The following is a 21,670-nucleotide window of genomic DNA, read 5'->3' as shown; positions in this document are numbered from 1 at the left end:
CTGTGTACAAGAAACTGGGCCAGGGGCTTTGGAGCATGCAAAGATAAGCAGAACATAGGGTCTTTTGTCTAGTGGGAGGGAAAGACATAAGTGCACATTTTTGTAAGTCTGGATAAAATGTACACTAACTACAGGTAAAAGTGAAGTGCTGTGGTGGCACAAGGCAGAGTGAGGTTAATTCCAACCTGCTCTGTTCTACGGAGGAGCTTCAATATAACCTGGGTCTTGAATGCCCATTTGGGAGTGGGTGGGCAGCAGGGTAGACTGGAGAAGTAGCACATTAGGGCAGTTCCAAGAAGAGGTGGCAAAAGCATTGGAGCACGAAGGTACAAGGAACAAGTAACATAAAGGTTCTGGAGTGTGAGGGGCAGTGGGGGAGTATTGTGAAATAAGACTAGAAAATTGCCTCAGGATCCGATTATAGAGAGATTCAATGGTAGTTTGCTTGGACTTTATTCTGTAGTCATTAGGAACAATAGCAGATTTTAAAATAGAGGAATCGTGTGACAGCAACTAGCAGCAGCTAAAATTTGTAAGCACTTGTTATGTGCCAGGTACTAATTCTTACCACAGCCTTTTGAGGCTAATACTGTTAGTATTGCAGTTTGTAGATGAGGAAACAGCACAGAGAAGTTAAGTAACTTCCCCAGGATCCACAGCAAATAAGTGGTGGACTGGGAATTGAAGCCAGGAAGTCAAACTTAAGAACCTGGGTTTTTAACCTGGGATGGAAGAATAGGATTTGGAGAGTCTTTGAACTTTTTAAATTATTTGCCAAGTGGTCAGTATATATGAATATGTGCATTAGTTTAAGAGAGGATCTATGGCTTTAATCATGTAAGAGATACATGCTTAAAAATGTTAATAAAGACTATATAGGGCAGGCATGGCAGCTCAGGCCTGTAATCCCAGCACTTTGGGAGGCCAAGGTGGGCAGATCACTTGAGGCCAGGAATTCACGACCAGTCTGGCCAACATGGTGAAACCCTGTCTCTGCTAAAAATATTAGAGTTAGCCTGTGTGGTTGTGTACGCCTATAGTCCCAGCTACTTGGGACACTGAGGCATGAGAATCACTTGAACCCAGGAGGCAGAGGTTGCAGTGAGCGGAGATCATGCCACTGCACCCCAGCCTGGGCGACACAGTGAGACTCTGTCTCAAGAAAAAAAAAAGCCTATAAGAGCACCCTCTTTCACTCTCAGAAGTCCCCCAGAATGCACAATACATTATATAGTGACTATGCCTGTTCTTCTTGTTAGGTAGGAAGAAGCAGAACAATCTGTCACGGCTCAAAATAAAAGAAAATGTCCAAACAATTTGAAGAAATTATTAGTATTGTAAGTGTCAGGCTGTTCTTGATTTGTGAGAAACAAAAAATTTAAAAGATGGTATTTTGAAGGTAGACATCAGATATTCAGGCTTTGAAACTTGCAAAAATTTCAAACGGCAGAGGACCTATCTCCCCATTCGGCAAAAATTATTCTTTTTCATCTCAGCAAAAGCTAGATAAACTCCTGAAATCTTACAAGTTCTGGAAAAATACCTAGATGCTAGTCTGCTTTCAACTGAACCAATTTGCCTTTTTACAGTTAGGACTTGAAGGATGAATATTTACCAATCTATGAGACTGAAAATTCTTTGCAGCCAGCTGTGAACCCAAAGGCAGGTGCCAGAATGAATGAAGGAATCCAGATTAAAGAATTGTCCAGTTTACATCACTTGAGAAGTCAAATTAATATCTAAGTTTTATTTAGAGTAAATGTTTTAATGTTTTAAATATATATAATCTCATAAGATATTACTGTTGGCCAGGCGCAGTGGCTCACGCCTGTAATCCCATCACTTTGGGAGGCCGAGGTGGGCAGATCACGAGGTCAGGAGATAGAGACCATCCTGGCTAACATGGTGAAACCCTGTCTCTACTAAAAATACAAAAAAAATTATCTGGGCATGGTGGCGGGCGCCTGTAGTCCCAGCTACTCGGGAGGCTGAGGCAGGAGAATGGCTTGAACCCGGGAGGCAGAGCTTGCAGTGAGCCAAGATCGCACCACTGCACTCCAGCCTCGGGGACAAAGCGAGACTCCGTCTCAAAAAAAAAAAAAGATAATACTGTCATACAAGTGTAACAGATGTAATACTTTAATAGAGATCTATACTACTTATTTACTAGAGCTTTTCTTTATATTTTCCCCATCTTTGTTTTCTCTCTGTCTTTTTTTTCCTGGACTATTTGAAAGTAAGTTGCAGATATCATGACACTTCTACCCTTAAATATTTCAGCCTAAATTTCCTAAGAACCTAGTCCACATTCAAAACCAAAATATCCTTTACTATAGTTTTTGTTTTGCTTTTGGTTTTGATCAAAGATTCCATCAAAAATCACAAATAGCAATTGGTTGTCATGTTTCTTTCATCTCTTTTATGAACTCTCTTGTCTCCTGTCTTTTTTGTGTTTCCTTATTTTTTTGTGTTTCATGATGTTAACATGTTTTAAAAGTCAAAGACAGTTGTCTGGTAAAATATCGTATAGTCTAGATTCATCTAACTGTTGGTGTCCTCATAATTAGATTCAAATTAAACATTGCTAGCAAGTGTACATGGCTTCTCTTCAGAAGGTGCATGATATTAGCTAGGCTGAGTTTAATCACTTGGCTAAGTTGGTGTTGACCAGACCTTTCCATTGTAAAGGTGCCTAATCCTCTTGATAACTAAGAAGGCACCTGTGGGGTAATCTTAGAGCGCATGTGCATGTTTTTTTCCCTGACAGTGATTCACCCAATGGTTTTAGCATCTATTTTATGATTCATCTATTATGAATCAATTATTAAGTTGCTGGTTGCAATATGGTACTAACTTGATTTCCAAAGTCATTTTACTGAAGAAAAATTCTCCTTTCCATCCCATGTCCTGCTTGGGGAAAATCTTGGCCCAAAAGACGCATGACAGAAGGATCGATGAAAGTGAAACTTGAAAACAACTATCCAAACACACATTAACTATGAAGATGTTTGAAGGGTTTTCTTTTCCTTTCTGAGTGGGTATGCAGGAAACCTGTACCCTAGGGTGAGAGCTCTTTATTTTAAAGATTTGTACTTAAAATAATCTTTATTGGTGCAGGTGAGGAAAAACTAAATAAATTGCTATTTATTTTCTTCTGGACTGAGAGAATTCAGTAGCAATGAGATGAATTTTCTTTCAGTGCCACAATCTGAAAAGCTATGATGTTTACCATACCATTTGAAAATGTCTTAGAAGTAGTTCCTTATAAAGCATATTATATTGAAATCAAATGGGCATTAAAGCCATGGAATTCCTTTGAAAGGTGGAATAAAGCGGAAATTGTTTTGTCTTGGTACTTCTTGATCTAGACTAATAATCCTTTGGGGGAATTTATCCTGAGGCTTTTTACCAATTGTGCTAATGACTGGCTCCCTCAGTGAGTGTTATCTGATGAAGGTCTTATTTCACTTCTGAAAGCACAGCGTTGTTCTATTTGTTTGAGGTATTAGTAGGTAGCAGGAAAAGATCGACTCCAGGTAATGCAATATAAAACCCACCCGTCCATCTTGAAATTGGAGGTTGTCCTGCATGCTATATAAGTTCTCCCACTTGCAATATATAATGAGGAGACATATTTTTGAAGCAATTAACTGTTCCTTCAAAATTGTTCTTTATTGTTGGTGTAAGGACTTTAGCACTCTCTAGGAAATCGTCTATAACTTGCGTCATTTTTCTTTTGTTTTGTAAGAGGATTTTAGACTCTATTCTTGTGGCCCATTAGACTTGGATCCGTGCATCCTCTTGAGCCGTGAATTTTCTGGTCTCAAAGTCCCAGGCTCAAGCGATCTTTGCGCCTCGGCCTTCCAAAGTGCTGAGGTTATAGGCATGAGCCACCGCACCTGGCTGATAATGTATTTGACACTATAATTAAGAGATACTGAGATATTTCCTATTTTAAAATACTTCGCCCTGCTTTCTAATATATAGCATGACACCCAACCTCAGAGGGTATGGAAAGCTTACTTTACTGTAAAGGCTTGCAAAGTACATTGCTTATATTTTAGGGACAGGTTCATACCTGCCAAGCAGGTTTATGAAACACTGATGAATAAACACAAGTATGTCAGAAATCTTACTAAAGAACAGTGCATCTTATTCAGTGTAGACAGTCTTCTAAAGTATTTTGGTTGAGTTCGTCCTAGAGCTTAATTACTAGAGTAAGAATTAAAATAATAAAACTGGTTGCAAGTCTTTTGAGAGTAAGATATGTCATCTTTCTTTCAGGCCTATCATAGTGTCTAGTCTAAAGCAACAGTAAGGCTCCTTGCATATTTGTTGAATTAAATTTTCGATTTAGTTTCTGAATTCCTTGGTCCTAATAGATTTCTCAATCGATAGGTTGCCATCTCACTTGACGTCTACTTGATGGCCATGTTCTCTTCTTGTCTGCCTCCCTTTTCACTCCTATTCTTGACCCTACTGACCAGTCTCTTTTGACTTAAAGAATAGCAACTCTTTAAGCTGTTGTATTTCACTTTTTAAAAATTACATGGACAGGGTACATTAAAAACATTTAAAGAATTACATAGAGTCAGAGAGATAGATTACTTTGTACTAAATGCTGTGTTAGGATTTTGTTTTTTTTGTTTTTTTGAGATGGAGTCTCGCCCCATTGCCCGGGCTGGAGTGCAGTGGTGCCATCTCTGCTCACTGCACCCTCTGCCTCCTGGGTCCAAATGATCCTCCGGCCTCAGCCTCCTGAGTAGCTGGGATTACAGGCCCCTGCCACCATACCTGGCTAATTTTTGTATTTTTAGTACAGACAGGGTTTTACCATGTTGCCCAGGCTGGTCTCAAACTCCTGACCTCAAGTGATCTACCCACCTCGGCCTCCCAAAGTGCTGAGATTACAGGCGTGAGCCACCACGTGCAGCCCACTCTGTTAGGATTTGCAATATAAAGGAACTAAGACCTGGTGGTTGCCTTTAGATTTCACAGTCTACAGGTAAAATAGATCTATAAAGAGGGCTGAAAAGTACAAGTCATGGCAAGAAGGTGGCAGAGCAGGGACTAGGGGACAGCTAAAGGAGGGTCATGATGCTTTGCCTGAGGGATCAATATTGCCCAATAGTAACCCTAGAGCAAGTTCTTTAAGGATGAGTTTCCCAGGCAGTCAGGAAATGGAGAGGGAAATCCCTGCGGTTTTGTGTGTTGGCCCCAGTGAGAAGCAAGTGTGTCCCCTTCGGGAACTTGATGAGTATAGATTTTAAAAAATATCTGGGAGAAGAGAAAGGCAAGGCATGGCAGATGTTACTAGATGTGGTAGACATGCCAAGTTTGGGTAGGAGGTATATGGGTTGGATCTAGAGGGAAGCGGTTAGAAGTTGGGGAACAGGAAGCCTTTTACAACCAACCTCCCCTTGCTGAATGGATTATTACTTCATTAGAACTCAATGTTTACCTACTACAGAATATTATCACTCATAGTCTTTATAGTCATATGTTTGCCTGATTTTATCTCTTAAATAAGGCAATTGAGCCTAAAGATCGAGACTTTTTTTTTTTTTTTGGACAAGCTAGAAAGGTATCTGACACTCCTATTTGCTAAATATTTGTAGAAGGAAGGAAGAAGAGAGGAAGGAGAGGGATAAGGGAATTGAAATTGAGGAAAGGAAGGAATTTGAAACTGAAGAGTCATATGCTTTGCCACATAAACTCTGAAGGTCACACAGGATGGTAGTGCCAGCAGAAGAAGGAGGACGTTGAGTGAAACTGTGATTGAATGAGGAGGATGGTAGAGATGCTGGGGAGGAGAGAGTCAGGACAAGAAGGCTGAGGGCAGCCTTCCTCAAAGAAGTTGACATTTAGTGGAACGTTCAATGACAATTGCAAAGGAGTTTCAGAGGGCAGAATGGAATGGATTGGGAGAGGACTTGGTTAAGATTTGCTGAAAACCCTGAACTTTTGGTAAATACTGCTCTGTGTGGGAAATGTTTCAATGAGAATTGACTCTTAATTAACTCTCACTCTTGGATATCCCTTGAACAAGTTGTCTGGAGAGTTCCTCAGGAGAATGTCTACTTGCAACAACAGTAATAATATTTATCAAGTGCTTGTGTTACCTCATAAACTCTCACACTAACCCTGTGAGGTATGTATTATTATCTTCCACATCTTTTGAATGAAGACAGCTAGACTTAGAGTGGTTAAGAAGTGTTCACAGTCGTCACATTGCTCCTAAGTGGGCCACTACTACAGCCAAGGCAACACATGCTAGAACCTGTCAGGTACCTGGGGAATATCAGAACTGCTGTCTGATCTCTGAAATTGAAATTAATTTCCTCAGTGACTCAATACCCACTGCCACTCACTCAAGCCCTGCGAGTTCAAGCCAAATCATCCTGCCACCGCAGGAATCTGATGGGTCACGCGGCTGCCTACTGAAAATGGGGATTTGGGTTAATGATAAAATAGGTTAAAACACATAAAATAGATAAACTAGAGTAAAATACAGTAAGAATGGGTGAGAGGAGAGAAAAAGAATACTTCAGTTTAGGAAGCATAATACTACTCAAAATTTCCTGAGAAAGAATTTCTTCCCTTGGAAGTGCATCTTCCCAGGAGGTTGTGTCCTCACAGGGGGTGTCCTCACACGGGAAATAGCCCACAGAGAGGCTCAGGTTGGAATTGGATTTGGAGCTGTCGTCCTTTATGTCACTGTTAGAGGATGAATATGCAATGGAGTTCAAAGGCACAAATCTCTCTCAACTTGAGAAGCTTCAAAAAAGAACAGCACATATGCTTTCAATGTGAGTCAAGATGGTGTGCTGGAAGAGGAAGACATGGGTAACAAGAACGTTTATTTTGTTTATTGAGGAAAAAATAAACTATTGGGGATTATCAGTGGAATCCTATCTTATGGATTATTTTCAACTTTCCAAAAAGTTTAAAAATCTGTCTGTATAGGATGTCCTAATTCAAGGGTTTCTTGAGGTTGAATTCTCTTGCCTCTGTGAAAGAATCGTTTCCTTGGTGCTGGCTGATGGGGACTCTTGGTGGCATTCACAGGGTGATCCCTCCTCAGCAGAGGGGAGAGGATATGCTGCCTCAGCCAGCTGAAGGCCCACCCAAAGTTCAGGCAGCACTGGGCCTGTGTGTGGGAAGGAGTGTCATCCTTCTCCGGCTGCTCTGACAGGATTGAGATCTCTGGAGCACTTGTTCTTTGGCTGGCAGTTGCCTGGCTTATCATCTGCCAAGAAAATAAAGAATATGTTAGGTAGGCGTAACCATGACAGCAGCCAAGTCAACATTTACTCATTTATGGAACTCACATCCTTTTAGCAAAAGTAGGCCCAAGTAGGCCGGGTGCGATGGCTCACACCTGTAGTATCAGCACTTTGGGAGGCCGAGGCATGTGGATCACTTGAGGTCAGGAGGTCGAGACAAGCCTGGCCAACATGGTGAAACCCTGTCTCTACTAAAAATACAAAAGTTAGGGTAGCGGACGCCTATAATCCCAGCTACTCAGGAGGTTGAGGCAGGAGAATCACTTGAACATGGGAAGTAGAGGTTGCAGTGAGCCGAGATCACACCACTGCACTCCAGCCTGGGCAACGGAGAAAGAATCTGTCTCAAAAAAAAAAAAAAAGCCCAAGTGTCAATGCAAAGCTTCAATGTAGATACAGTTTTTAGTCCTTCTCCTTGCTTGCTACCCTCTTGTTTCCCTCAGCATTCCTCAGTCTTTTCCCTAAAACTCCACCCTGACTCCTTTCTTCGTTGTCTGTCTCCCACTGGTATCACCTCAGGCCCCTTGGGACCTGCTTCCTAGTGGTCGTAAGATTCTGTGGTTCAACCCAGGCCTATCCATTCCTGTCCTGTGAGGCATCTCTGTGCTCACCTCAGCCAGCTCATGTTCCTTAAGCCTTAGAGGAGTCTGTGGAGACTACATAACATCTTTATTTTCTGGTGGTTTGCACTTGGGCAGGTCTTGACAAGCATCATGTTCTTGATGTCTGACCTGAACCATTTCTGGAGGGGAGCTGCCGGACAGCTGGAAATCTGAGTAGTTTCAGGAAACACAGCGTCATCATCTTCATTGTCTTTCAGATTTTCTAGAAATGTCTGAAACTCTTGCACAAGATTATTCAGTTTGCTGACAGATAGTTTTGTCCTCTCTTTTGGGAACTTGTTTATCCACAGGTTGGCTCCATTTAGAAGCCTGTTAGCTATTGAGTCTGTGTTGTCAGAGCCAACGTCCATGTCCCAGGCCAGGAAGATGCTCAGTTTGCAAAACTGTCTGGTTCGTCCTGAATTTGGTATTGTCTCTTCATGTGTTTCCTTATCCTTTCAGTCCCCCATGCCCCTTGGATGGGAGGGAGAAAGTGGATGGAAGGACCCTTGGAAGGTGCGTCTTCCCAGGAGGTTGTGTCCTCACAGGGGGTGTCCTCACAGGGGAAATAGCCCACAGAGGGGCTCAGGTTGGAATTGGATTTGGAGCTGTCATCCTCTATGTCGCTGTTAGAGGATGAATATGCCATGGAGTTCAAAGGCACAAATCTCTCTCAACTTGAGAAGCTTCAAAAAAAGAAAAGAAGAAAAAAGAAAAAGTAGGTGGGACTGGGGAGAAGAGAATCATGGTACTTAAGCAAAAACATTATCCATCCCCTTTTCTATTTTTTTTTTTTTTTTTTTTTGGGATGGAGTCTCACTCTGTCATCCAGGCTGGAGTGCAGTGGTGTGATCTCTGCTCACTGCAACCTCCACCTCCTGGGTTCAAGTGATTCTTCTGCCTCAGCCTCCCAAATAGTTGGGATTATAGGCACCCGCCACAATGCCCAGCTAATTTTTGTATTTTTAGTGGAGATGGGGTTTCACCATGTTGCCCAGGCTGGTTTTGAACTCCTCACCTCAGGTGATCCACCCACCTTGGCCTCCCAAAGTGCTGGGATTACAGGAATGAGCCACCACGCCCAGCCCCATTCCCTTTTCTATTCAGAACTACCCCATTTAGATTGAAGTCTTATCCTATTTTTATAATCTCCCAGTGAAGGGCAGAAGAGGCAGCCCTCTGCCTTTCAAAACTTACTTCATTGTGTTATAATCCTCTCTACTAAGCATCTCCACCTCTCATCATTTGTCCTATTACAGTTTTAAGATCTTGTATCATAAAAGAAAAAGATCATTATATAAAATTGGAAAAATATAGAAAAGTATGAAGACAAAAACAAACATGCCATGGTCCTACCTTCTAAAGGTAATAACTGTCAAAACATTTTGATGGACTTCCTTTTCTATTTATATAAACACACACATATATATCTGTACATTTATACAATATATCCACATATCCATATATGTGAATGTGGCTATCACATCAGTTGAAACAGATTATTTTATGGCATAGCCTACAACAAACATATATATGGTTACTCTGCAATTTTTAATTCTTATTAATGACCATTAGGTGGTAGTTATTATTTTACTAAATAAATCTGTAGTAAACCTGCTTTTCCATAAATCTTTGACTATGACCCTTATTTTTCTATGTGTAGGATTAATGGACCAAACATCACAAATATATTACAGTCTTCTGCTAGTTGATACCAAATTACTTTCCAGAAAGGTTTTGCTGTTTAGATGCCCATCCTCCCATCATCTGATGACACTTTTTAGTCCAGCTTTTTCCGTGAAGCCCCGGAAAGCAAGTAGGGCTGGAAGAATGCGTGCACACGCACGCGTGCACAAACACACACACGCGCATACACACATGCGTGTGCTCACACACATGCACGCAAGACTGTCACACCCTGCTCTGGTGGCTGCCCACATGGAAGAAGTGCTGCTAACTCCTGAGGCAAAAAGGGGAGATATGAGAAATCCTTCACATCCCGAGTCTCAGTGGCTAAAAGTCCAGCTATCAGAAGTCTGTGTTCTGAGACTGTTGGTTACCATGGCAACAGAAAGACCTGAATTAGAGCCAGGAATGTGGAGAGAGAAAAGGAAAAACGGGGATAGAAAGCCACAGAATTATCCCTTTTGCTTCCAAAATATTCTATGCCCTAGGCCGGGCGCAGTGGCTCACGCTTATAATCCCAGCACTTTGGGAGGCTGAGGTGGGCGGATCACCTGAGGTCCGGAGTTTGAGACCAGCCTGACCAACATGGAGAAACCCCATCTCTACTAAAAATACAAAATTAGCCGGGTGTAGTGGCCCATGCCTGTAATCCCAGCTACTCAGGAGGCTGAGGCAGGAGAATCACTTGAACCCAGGAGGCAGAGGTTGTGGTGAGCGGAGATCGCGCCATTGCACTCCAGCTTGGGCAACAACAGCGACACTCTGATCAACAACAACAACAACAACAAAAATTGAAGAGGATTGAAGAGGATTCCTTTTGAGGGTAGAAGGACGAATGCATGGAGGTTACTTATCTCTTGTCAGGTGGCTAAGGTGTTTCCCGTCCTTAGGAGATTTAGAGCTCTAAATAAGGGGCATGGGTATAAATACACACACACACACACACACACACACACACGCTTACAAATGGCAAAAAGCCAAGAAACACTTATCTGACCTAAAAGAACCTCAACGCATTGGAATCTATCAATTTCTAAAGATCTTTTCCAAATATTTGTCTCCATTTCTGCTTAACAAGATTACAGTTAAAGTTTGCCATGACTCAGTCTCACTTTTTTCACTGTAGAACTGGCTTAAATTCGTTTGTTCTGTTAAATAAGATGTTTAAGGAATTCTGATGACATGATAGAAGAAATAGGCAGAGTTAGAGTTAGAAAGAAGCAGATTCTACTACCCAATAGATGCAGCCTGGCAGGTACCCACAGACTGCCCACAACTTCCCTGAGTGATTGTGGACCTGGATTAATCCTGGAGGCTGTTTAAGTCAGAAGTAACATGTTCCCCAGCATTTATTTTATTTTGTTTTATTATTACATTTTATTTTTAGAGACAGGGTCTCACTCTGTTGCCCAGGCTGGAGTACAATGATGCCATCATAACTCACTGCAGCCTCAAACTCCTGGCCTCAAGCAAACTTCCTCAGCCTCCCAGGTAGCTAAGACTACAGGTGTATATCACCATGCCTGGCTAGTTTTCCCTAGCACTTATTTAACACTTATTATATGCCAGATCTTATACTAAACACTTTACATGTGTCATTTTTTAATCCTCACAGCAACTCAATCAGTTAAGTATCATCATATGCCCCATTCAATAGAAGGAGGAACCAAGGCATGAATGGTTGTATAACTCTCTCACATTCCCTGATCCTAAACCCAGAACCTAGATTCAAACATAGCCAGATTCAAACATAGGTAGTCTGGCTTCAGAGCCCATGTCCTAACCTCTACACACTCTTCTCTCAGGAGGCTGACCACCCACCTCCTCCCTGGAAGATTCCTGGGGGAATTGATCCAGGCCAAAATAAACCCTTGTTCTGGTTTCTTGGAAGAAAATCCATTGAGGGGAACAGCATGTTCTAAAAGTACTTGCAAGAGGTACATATGGTATACAGGACTGGCTAACAATGGTGTCCATATTTGGGGCAGGCCAAAATGAGATTGATTTATTTATTATTTATTTATTTATTTATTTATTTATTTATTTATTTTTGAGACAGAGTCTCACTCTGTCGCCCAGGCTGGAGTGCAGTGGCACGATCTTGGCTCACTGCAACCTCCACCTCCTGGGTTCAAGCAATTCTCCTGCCTCAGCCTCCTGAGTAGCTGGGATTACAGGTGCCCAGCTAATTTTTGTATTTTTAGTAGAGACGGGGTTTCACCATGTTGGTCAGGCTGGTCCCGAACCCCGACCTCGTGATCCACCCACCTTGGCTCCCCAAAGTGCTGGGATTACAGGCGTGAGCCACCGCGACCGGCCGCCAAAATGAGATTTAAAATAAGTATTCAGCTTTCTCTTTGGCCTAATGGGATCTGGAGTCCTCTCTCTAGCTTTTCATAAAAAGTTGGTGACTGCCTTCCAGAACTCTGGGGACCTAAAAAACAATTCATAAGTAGCTTCTTCTCCATGCCGCTGGAGTAGAGGCGGAGGAGAAACTATGTTTTGTCATTACTCATGGAAATGGAGCACTTTGAACTGAATATAAACATTTAAGGAAAAAATGATTTCCCAGCGTAAACCACCAAAGTTTAGAGTGATCCCGAGGATAGAAGAGCTTCAAAGGGAGGCAGCCTCAGAGAAAATTTTAAATTTTATTTATTTATTTATTTATTTTTGAGATGGAGTTTTGCTCTTGCTGCCCTGGCTGGAGTGCAGTGGCACGATCTCCAGCTCACTGCAACCTCTGTCACCCGGGTTCAAGGGATTCTCATGCCTCAGCCTCCCAGGTCGCTGGGATTACAGGCATGTGCCACCACACCTGGCTAATTTTCGTATTTTTAGTAGAGACGGGGTTTCACCATGTCAGCCAGGCTGGTGTCAAACTTGTGACCTCAGGCGATCCACCCACCTCAGCCTCCCAAAGTGCTAGGATTACAGGCATGAGCCACTATGCCCAGCTAGAAGTTTTACTTATTTGTACCATTTCTCTACGATATATTTGTAGAGATACTGTATTAGTCCATTCTCATGCTGCTAATAAAGACATACCCAAGACTGGGTAATTAATAAAGAAAAAAAAGTTTAATGGACTCGCAGTTACATGTGGCTGGGAAGGCCTCAAAATCGTGGCAAAAGGCAAAGGAGCAGCAAAGGCACATCTTACATGGTGGCAGGCAAGAGAGAGAGCATGTGCAGGGGAACTCCCCTTTATAAAACCATCAGATCTCATGAGACTTATTCACTGTCATGAGAACAGCATGGGAAAGACCCACCCCCCATGATTCAATTACCTCCGACTGGGTCCCTCCCACAACACCAGAGAATTATGGGAGCTATAATTTGAGATTTGGGTGAGGACATAGCCAAACCGTATCTGATATATTCTCTATAATCTCTGTGTGTGTGTGTGTGTGTGTGTGTGTGTGTACACAACTTTGAAAATATACAACTCAGGTAGTGAAAGTACCTGAAACACAATTTCTTGCTCTAGAAAAATATATGATCATTTAGGTTTTTCTTTCTGAAGCATCATAGAAATAGCAATGACACGCATCATCCTTAGGATGCCATACTGAGGAATGTAGTCACTTCTAAATGGTAACTCCACTTTCACCTCCAAAAGAAGGTCAGGGGATTTGGGGGTCCTCATTAACAATACGGCTCATGTTAATTTTTTTCTTAGGGCCTTAATTAGACTTGCAGATCTAGCTTCCCTTGGATTACAATTTTACATCGTCTAAGTAGTATAAGCTGCCTTTTCTCTTGAAGCAAGATCAACTGTAATAAAGCTTCTTGAAGTTTTAGAAATGATAGTATGTTGTGGATTTATAATGTTTTAGGCCTGAAGCCAATAATAACTAAGAATTGGAACACTTCCTAAGATCCATTTGACTTGATGGGATTTGGAACCTAAATATACAGAGTAGGAAGTTTCTAATTTGGAAGTTAAGCTGTTATGATGCTTAATTTTATGTTTCATCTTGGCTAGGCCATGTGGTGCTCAGATATTTGTTCAACATTATTCTGGAGGTGTCCATGAGGGTATTTCTGTATGGACTAGTATTTGAATCAGTAGACCCAGGAAAGCAGATTGCCCTTCCCAGTGTGGGTGGATATCATCCTATCCATTGAGGCCTGAGTAAAACAAAACACTGAGTAAAGGAGATTTTGCACAGTCCTTCCCTGCTCCTGGAATCAGACTGGCACTTACACTATCAGCCCTCCTGCTTCTCAAGCCTTCAGACTCAGACTGGAGCTATACCCTTGGGTTTTCTGGGTCTCCAGCTTGCAGTTAGCAGATCTTGGGACTTCTCAGCCTACATAAATGCATGAGCCAATTCCTTAAAATCTCTCTCCTTTCTCTTTCTCTCCTTCCCTCCTGCCTCCCTTCCTTCCTTTTTCTTTCATCTTTCTCCTTCCTTCCTTTCATCCATTCATTTCCTATTGGTTCTGTATCTCTACAGAACCTAGACTAATACAGCTATTTATTTTTCATTAATTGAAATTTCATTAATTGAATTAAGCGTACAAAAAAGAGACATCCTGAACGTGTGACGGGATGCACTGAGGGCACAGCATCGTTTCTGTGGTATTCTTGCCAACAATGTATAATCTCAATCATGAGAAAATATCTGACAAACTCCATTTGTGGGACATTTGACAGAGTTTCTGACAAGTGTCAGGTCAAGAAAGGCAAGGAAAGACTGAGGTGCTGTCACAGACTACAAGAGACTAAGGAGAAGGAACCACTAAATGGAATATGTGATTCTAGATAGGATTGTAGAATAAAAAAAGGACGTTAGTGAAAAAAACGGGAAATTCCAGTACCATCTTTGTTTTAGTTAATCATGCTGTATCCAAGTTAATATCCTGGTGTGATCATTGTGCTATGGCTGTGTAAGAGGTTAACGTTAGTGGTGTAAGCTGAGAGGTATATGCATACCCTGTACTATGTTTGCAACTACTCTGTAAGTCTAAAATTAGGTCAAAATAAAGAGTTAAAAGAAGGGCTGGGCGCGGTGGCTCATGCCTATAATCCTAGCATTTTGGGAGGTCGAGGCAGGTGGATCACCTGAGGTCAGGAGTTTGAGACCAGCCTGGCCAATGGTGAAACCCCATCTCTACTAAAATACAAGAAATTAGCCGGGTATGGTGGCGCACGCCTGTAGTCCCAGCTACTTGGGAGGCTAAGGCAGGGGAATCACTTGAACCCGGGAGGCAGAAGTTGCAGTGAGCTGAGATCGGACCACTGCACTCCAGCCTGGGCAACAAGAGCGAAACTCCATCTCAAAAAAAAAAAAAAATGTTAGAAGAATACATTAACATACAGAAAATGATATGACAAACGCCTGTGTACTTAAGTCTCAGTTTGATCAAGTCTTAGCATTTTGCCATATTTCATTGTATCTTTGAAAAAAAAAATAGATAAAACTTAAGCCCCCTTTTATTTCTTTCCTGAACACCTTCTTTCCCTGCTTCCCTCATGAGCATTATTCTGAATTTGATGTTAATCGTGTGCATGTTTAAATGCTCTTTTACATATTAGTATATCGTTTTACCTTTGAGGACAAAAGCTTATGGAAATTTGAGTTAATACTTAGTATTACAGAGTAGTATATACTTAGTACTTAATACTACTGAACTGTACAGTTAAAAATGATTAAAATTGTATTCTTTTTCTTTTATTAAAGTTATTTTTAATTGACATGTTTGTTTATGGGGTACAATGTCATATTTGGATACATATATATTGTGGAATGGTCATAGCAAGCTAATTAGCATAGCCATTGCTTGAAATATTTATCTTTTTTTGTGGTGAGAACTTTTAAAATCATTTCTTTCAGCTATTTTTAAGTATACAGTACATTATTATTAACTGTCATCACCTTGCTATGCAGTAGAGCACCAGACTTATTCCTCTTGTCTAATTAAAACTTTGTACCTGTTGACAAACATCTTCCCTTTCCCTCTTTACTCCCCAAAATGGTAAATTTTATATGTATTTTACCAGTAAAAACAATTAAGGGGAAAAAAAGAACCAATGTAAATGGGCTTCAAGTGATGCTCCTCAGAAAGAAGGAAGTTGCCTTATTTCAATTGCTTATTTTGCTTTATAAGAATTATTGTGACAAGGACTTCCTTCTTCCAAACCAAATTCTTAGCTGAAATATTTATAACGTTTATTTTCAGGGGCAGGGAGAGGATGGGTATGATTTCCTATGCTCTGTTTGCATGTTCATTCCCAAACAGATACAACCTTATCAAGGCTCATGCACTTAATTAAAGTGGGGGGCAGGTGGTGAAAATAGAGTGTTTTGGTGTACACAAGGTTAAACTGCATCATACCGCTGCCAAAGGCTACACACTCTGCTTGATGCTTTCCCGTGGTTGATAATTTAATTTTATGACAGTCTCTGAGTTATGTATTTTCATTCTAATATTAAGTTGTGCAATTCAGAGGACCTAGATTCGCCTCCAGAGTCCAGGACTCCCTGCAGCCATGCTGCCTCTTTTGAGAACTGACCTCAGCTGAGTTGTTTATGCATCATGAGTTGACATAGTCCACAGTGCTAATAGAAGGGAACTACAGGTTCCCTCTCCCGCAACTTTACCATCTAGCACAGCCATGAACACAACTTACAGACTGAATTCTGCCACACATATAAACATTTAATGGCCAGCAGGCACAAAAACATCACACAACCTTGTTCTGTAAGCTCCCAAACTGCCGTGCAACAGGATGGCCACTAGCCACATGCGGCTACTAAAATTTAAATGGAATTAAACAAAAATTGATTCTTCAGTCACATTAGCCACATTTCAAGTGGTTAGTGACCACCTGAACTAGTGGCTACCTTATTAGTCAGGCGAACAAAATATTTATGTCATCTCAGAAAGTCCTGTTGGAGAGAGCTGCTCTAGACAGTCCCTGTGCTCTGTCCTTTGGTTGGGTCTGGAGAACACTGAACAAAAAGTTTCATTAGAAGCAGATGGGACAATATTCTAGCATCAGGATTGCGCTAACTTTCTTGACAGCATCAGGTGACTAGATTTCCTCCAAAGCATCTAGAAACAGGACTGAAGAGGGTCTTCAGCTGAGGACACCATTTCCCCCTCCCCACCCAGCTTTATTGAGGCATAATTGACACATAAAAATTGTATATATTTAAGGTGTACAGTGTGATGATTTCATGTATGCATACACTGTGAAATGATTACCACAATCAAGTTTATTAACACATATTAACACATCTATCACCTCACTGTGTGTGTGTGTGAAATCTATATTGTAGCAGATTTCAAGTATATAAAAGAATATTAACTATAGTCACCATGCTGTACATCAGATCCCCAGAACTTCAAGGTCTGAGGGCACCCTTTGAAAGACGTAGACAACTGAGCTAGATAGACTCTTATTTTCAGGTTATGCAAGAGTGAGAAAGTCTACAATACTTAGAGCCCATTATGAACACTGAAAAATCATTTGCAGCATTCATTATTCTAAGTAACAACCCTCTGGTATTCATCAGAGATAAACATGGTTGACTTGGTTTTCTGTTTACATGAGCTTTTGATTAGTCATTCAAATGCTAACTACCCCAGGGTATAGGTTAAAAATAATTACTACCCTTGTATCACAAAAATACCCATGTTGTAATGTTTTGAAAAATTGCAGACAATATGACTGCCTGTGTATAGATGGCCTCATTTAGTTTTTGCAACAACCCTTTCCAGTAGAAATTGCAGGTATTAATCTCATTTTTGTCTCTATTGAATTCTCCAATATCCTGTGGCCAGGCTATTGCATGATGGAACCAGTTGCTAAAGAAATTCAAATTGTTCGTATAGCTGCCAAACATACAGCCTTTCTTATTGTATTTTATAATGTCAAGGCTCCTACATACTTGGGGCCAAGCCTGATGGTGCTTCATGCAACACCAAATACAGGCAACCTACAGTCCTCTCCTCGCTCTCTGTTGGAATATTTTCTGTATTTTTCAAATCGTTATTAATTCAGCAACTGTGTGCATACCAGTTGAGTGCCTATCAGGTTCCAGGCCCTGCATCCTGCCACTTCTAGCAGCAGCAGGTTCATTTTTAACCTGGCTTTGCTGCATCTATAAAATAGAGATGATAATGTTGTCTTTGCAGAGTTTTTGAAATGATTATATATGTGAGATGTTCTGTAAATGGTTTATTTTTATTGCATAATTGAGGAGACAAACTCCTTCCTCTCACTTTCCTTGGCAATACCCTTCTGGGAAAAATGTTTGTATTTTATTCTAAAATGTCAGACATAGACTACTTTCCAAACTTGATTCCATATCAAAATCATGTGTGCACACAATAATTATACTTGGATTTATGTGATTATCTGACTATCTCCCCCACTGGATTGGAGCCTCCACCAAGGCAAGGTGGATCCAAGTCATTCTAGGAAGTGTCAGCATCTGCCAACATGGTGCCTGACCAACAAACCCCTCCTGGATTCCGGCCATCATGGTTAGGGAACCACCAGAGTTAGCATCCTTTCGCAATGTTTCAATTGCATGAGAGCCACACTGGAGACCATTTCTAGTGCATCTCTAGTTGGGGTGGAAATGCCCAGAAGGGATCCTTTTGGGCTAAGCAGAGGTTTGGTGAAATGAGTGTCATCTAATCTGGATGTTCAGAGTCAACAGTTGTTCTCCTTTTGGCACCATTCTAAATTGGGCAGACAACCCCCTTGGTGGGAAGAATTTTGCACAAAATATGTTTGTGGGGAAGGAGGAGAGACATAGACTCCCTGGGTACTGTTACTTACATCAGAGGAAACAAGAAAGTACAGATCAAAGAGCAGAGTTGGCATTTTACTACTTATCCTTAAAGGACTAGAAGGCAAGTGATCAAAATGTGAAGACCTTTGTTCTAGTTCTCTAGGGGACTATAAAGAAAAGTGGGGATGGGGTGGAAGTAAGAGGTGGAAATGCTCAAGGTTGATTCTCTAAGTGGGACCCCAAGGGTTCAGAGGCAGACTGACTGGCGTCCAGCTCCAGACTAACCCAGTTGGAGAAAATGGAGATAGGAGGTAGCCTACAGTGTTTTTATTATATTATGGAAAATCAGAAGGATGATATATAGTATCTGAGTGAGTGAAGAATGAATGTAAATAGCAGCAGTAAATGTGAATGCCTGTTATAATTAGTAATTAACTTTAATTTAATTAGAGAATTGAGGATGAGCAGAACCGCAGCAGGTGAGTCTGGATTGAGGGGTGGGGTGAGATGAGGGTTGGATGTCTCTTGGCATCTCTCTGGCTATTCTCATCAGTCATCACAGAGTTCCCATTAGTAGACCTGCCTGCGGGCCAAAACCTCCTGCCCTGCTCCTCCTGCCTGTAAATGATTTTGCTGATTTAGTGCTTTATATTTCTGTCCATCCTATTCTTAGCATAAATAAAGCTTTCTCTGCACTTCCCTGAAGCTAAATAAAATTAAGCTATGGGAGGCTCCCTGCCTCTCACATGGATCTCCCAGAGCATCTGTGAATAGAAGCTGTTGTGTGTGCACACAATGGTCTCCATTCAATTAGGAACCACTTGTGTACATCTCCTCTAGGAAGAGAGCTCTTTACCTATATTAGTCTGTTTTCACATGCTGATAAAGACACACCCAAGACTGGGAAATTTACAAAAGGAAGAGGCTTAATGGGACTTAACAGTTCCATGTGGCTGGGGAGGCCTCACAATCTTGACAGAAGGCAAGGAGCAACAAGTCACATCTTACATGGATGGCGGGAAGCAAAGAGAGAGCTTGTGCAGGGAAACTCCCATTTTTAAAACCATCAGATCTCATGAGACCCATTCACTATCACAAGAACAGCATGGGAAAGACCCGCCTCCATGATTCAGTCATCTCCCACCAGGTCCCTCCCACAACACATGGGAATTGTGGGAGCTACAAGATGAGATTTGGGTGGGGACACAGAGTCAAACCATATCAATACCCAAAGCATTTATGGTGGCCTACCAGCTTGGGAAGTGGTTAACGAAAATGACATTGGTTAATGAAAACTATAGTCAAGGCTTTGAAAAATCTTGTAATGTGAAAACAACTTTAAAAAATTATAAAAACAATACAGTATGGGAAAATTAGAAGCTATAAGACAAAAGGGGGCAATATTTTTTAAAACCTACCAAGAGCAAAACTTTAGAGGTAGAAATTAGATCAGTGGTTGCCAGGAGCCCCTGGGGGTAGGGAAATGGTATAGGCTGCAGAAGGGTAAGGGGAGCACTGTGAGGGACAGAAATAATCCACATCAGCACTGTCCAATAAAAATGTAATTTGAGCCACAAGTGGGAACCATTAACTTTTATTTTTCTATAGGTAAATTTTTAAAAAGAAAGAGACATGGGAATAGGTAAAATTAATTTTTTGATGTTTTATTTAACTTAATATATAAAATATTATAATTTCACTCTAAAATAAATATAAAATTATTACATATTTTTGCACTTTACACTTACGACACATTTGATTTTGTGCTGGCCACATTTCAAGGAGCCGTGTGTGGCAGGTCTGTGGGCCACACAATTCAACGCAGTTTTGGTGGTGGTTTCATGGCTGTATACATTTGTCAAAGCCTATCAACTATATGTCTTAAAGAGTCACTTTTATTATGTGTACAGTATATCAATTTTTTAAAAATTCCTGATAGCCATTATAAGCCAATGTATGTTCCATCCTTATATTAAAATTATTATCTTGAAATGAATTTCAGAAATGCAATTTGACAATTCCATTGTCAAATTCCAAAATAAAGTTAAGATCATACATTAGAATCACCTAAGGCTAGTGATTTTCATAGACTTCATGGGGGTGTGGGTGTGTGTGTGTTTCCATTACACAGCTTAGTTTAGAAAGGTCTAGTGAAAATTTAATTAGACATTGCAATTTAATAAGAAAGGATTAATAATTAATTAATAAGAAAAGGATTTGCATATGTTTGGCAAGATAAAGATGAACCCAAATTGCTTTGACAAAGACAGTGCTATTTTAAGAAAGCTTGTCATTTTCTCTTTTGTTTTATGGCTACTTCTCTTGCAGCAGTATTAAAAATCACTGTCTCTTGACTTCCTTCTGTTTCTATTGTATAATGTGTTTTGCAGTAACTGTTTTGACAGTGGATCTGTCTGCAGGCATTTTTGGGGTATGGGGGAGGATGAGTCTCATGTACCCACTTGGTAAGAGAAGGTTGTCGGGGAGTAAGTTTAACTTTCATCACTAAAGCTAGGAAATTTTTTTAGCTCTACGACTGTGTATTAGTAGTTACAAATAATATTGTTTGCCATTTGATAGCTATTTTGATGTTTTCTTTTTTTCCACCAGAAAGTCCATGTTTAAGTTTTGCTGATGCTTACATAAACTTTGACAATTTACAAATGAATACATCTAGGAGAAATAGGCCAAAGGATATCTTCGAAATGGTTTTGAAGCCCAGATGTCTGGGCTGAAAATAAAAACATAAAATTTGTTAGAGTTGAAAAATCAATTCCATAAGTTTGGGCTGGGGAAGACCCAACTGGTAAGAAAATTATCCCACAATATTCGTAGACTAAATCTTAGAGCACAAAATGTGATATAGTTGTTTGAGAACTTCATAACCCGCAGCGTACATTTAACAAGTGGGCCACAGATTAGGCACAAGGTAAACCCTTATCAGGTTATTTCACCTTAGCTTAGAGTTTAGTTCGGTGCTCTGTTAGTTCGAGAAGCAGTTACTCCATCCGTACTTGCTATCAGGATGAATTTTATATATAGCAATGAAAATCAGATTTCAATGTGCATTGAAAATGTAAATCCCTGTGCCCCATTTGTAGGAATTTCTGGTTTAATAAGCAAAGAATGGGGCCTAGAATCTGCACTCTCAGCATGCATTCCATGTGATTCTTATGCCAGCAGACTCCACCCTGAAAAACTCTAATCTTCAACAACCTGTTAAACTTTTACCAGGTTTTCTGTACAGATTAGGCACTGTGATAAATTCAAACAAAAGGCAATTTCTTTGTCATGAACCTGCTAACGTAACTTACAAGGTGGTATGCTGGGAGTGGTACAG

General features: G+C 40.8%; 2 protein-coding genes across 25 annotated transcripts in view; one reads left to right on the top strand and one right to left on the bottom strand.

The window, feature by feature from the left end:
* PPFIBP1 (PPFIA binding protein 1) overlaps window positions 1-21,670 on the top strand; it is a 171,995-nt gene that overhangs the window by 62,074 nt on the left and 88,251 nt on the right. The gene's annotated exons all lie outside the window — the stretch shown is intronic.
* LOC103783362 (uncharacterized protein C12orf71) lies at window positions 4,803-19,779 on the bottom strand. The gene is given in 3 exon segments (XM_063593150.1): window positions 4,803-8,064; window positions 8,067-8,297; window positions 8,300-19,779. Coding segments are annotated over 3 exon segments (591 nt in total). The 5' UTR covers window positions 8,538-19,779; the 3' UTR covers window positions 4,803-7,942.

The sequence above is a fragment of the Pan paniscus genome, chromosome 10 (genome assembly GCF_029289425.2).
Source record: "Pan paniscus chromosome 10, NHGRI_mPanPan1-v2.0_pri, whole genome shotgun sequence".
NCBI classification, from domain to species: domain Eukaryota; kingdom Metazoa; phylum Chordata; class Mammalia; order Primates; family Hominidae; genus Pan; species Pan paniscus.
This window is presented reverse-complemented; position numbering and strand designations above follow the sequence as displayed.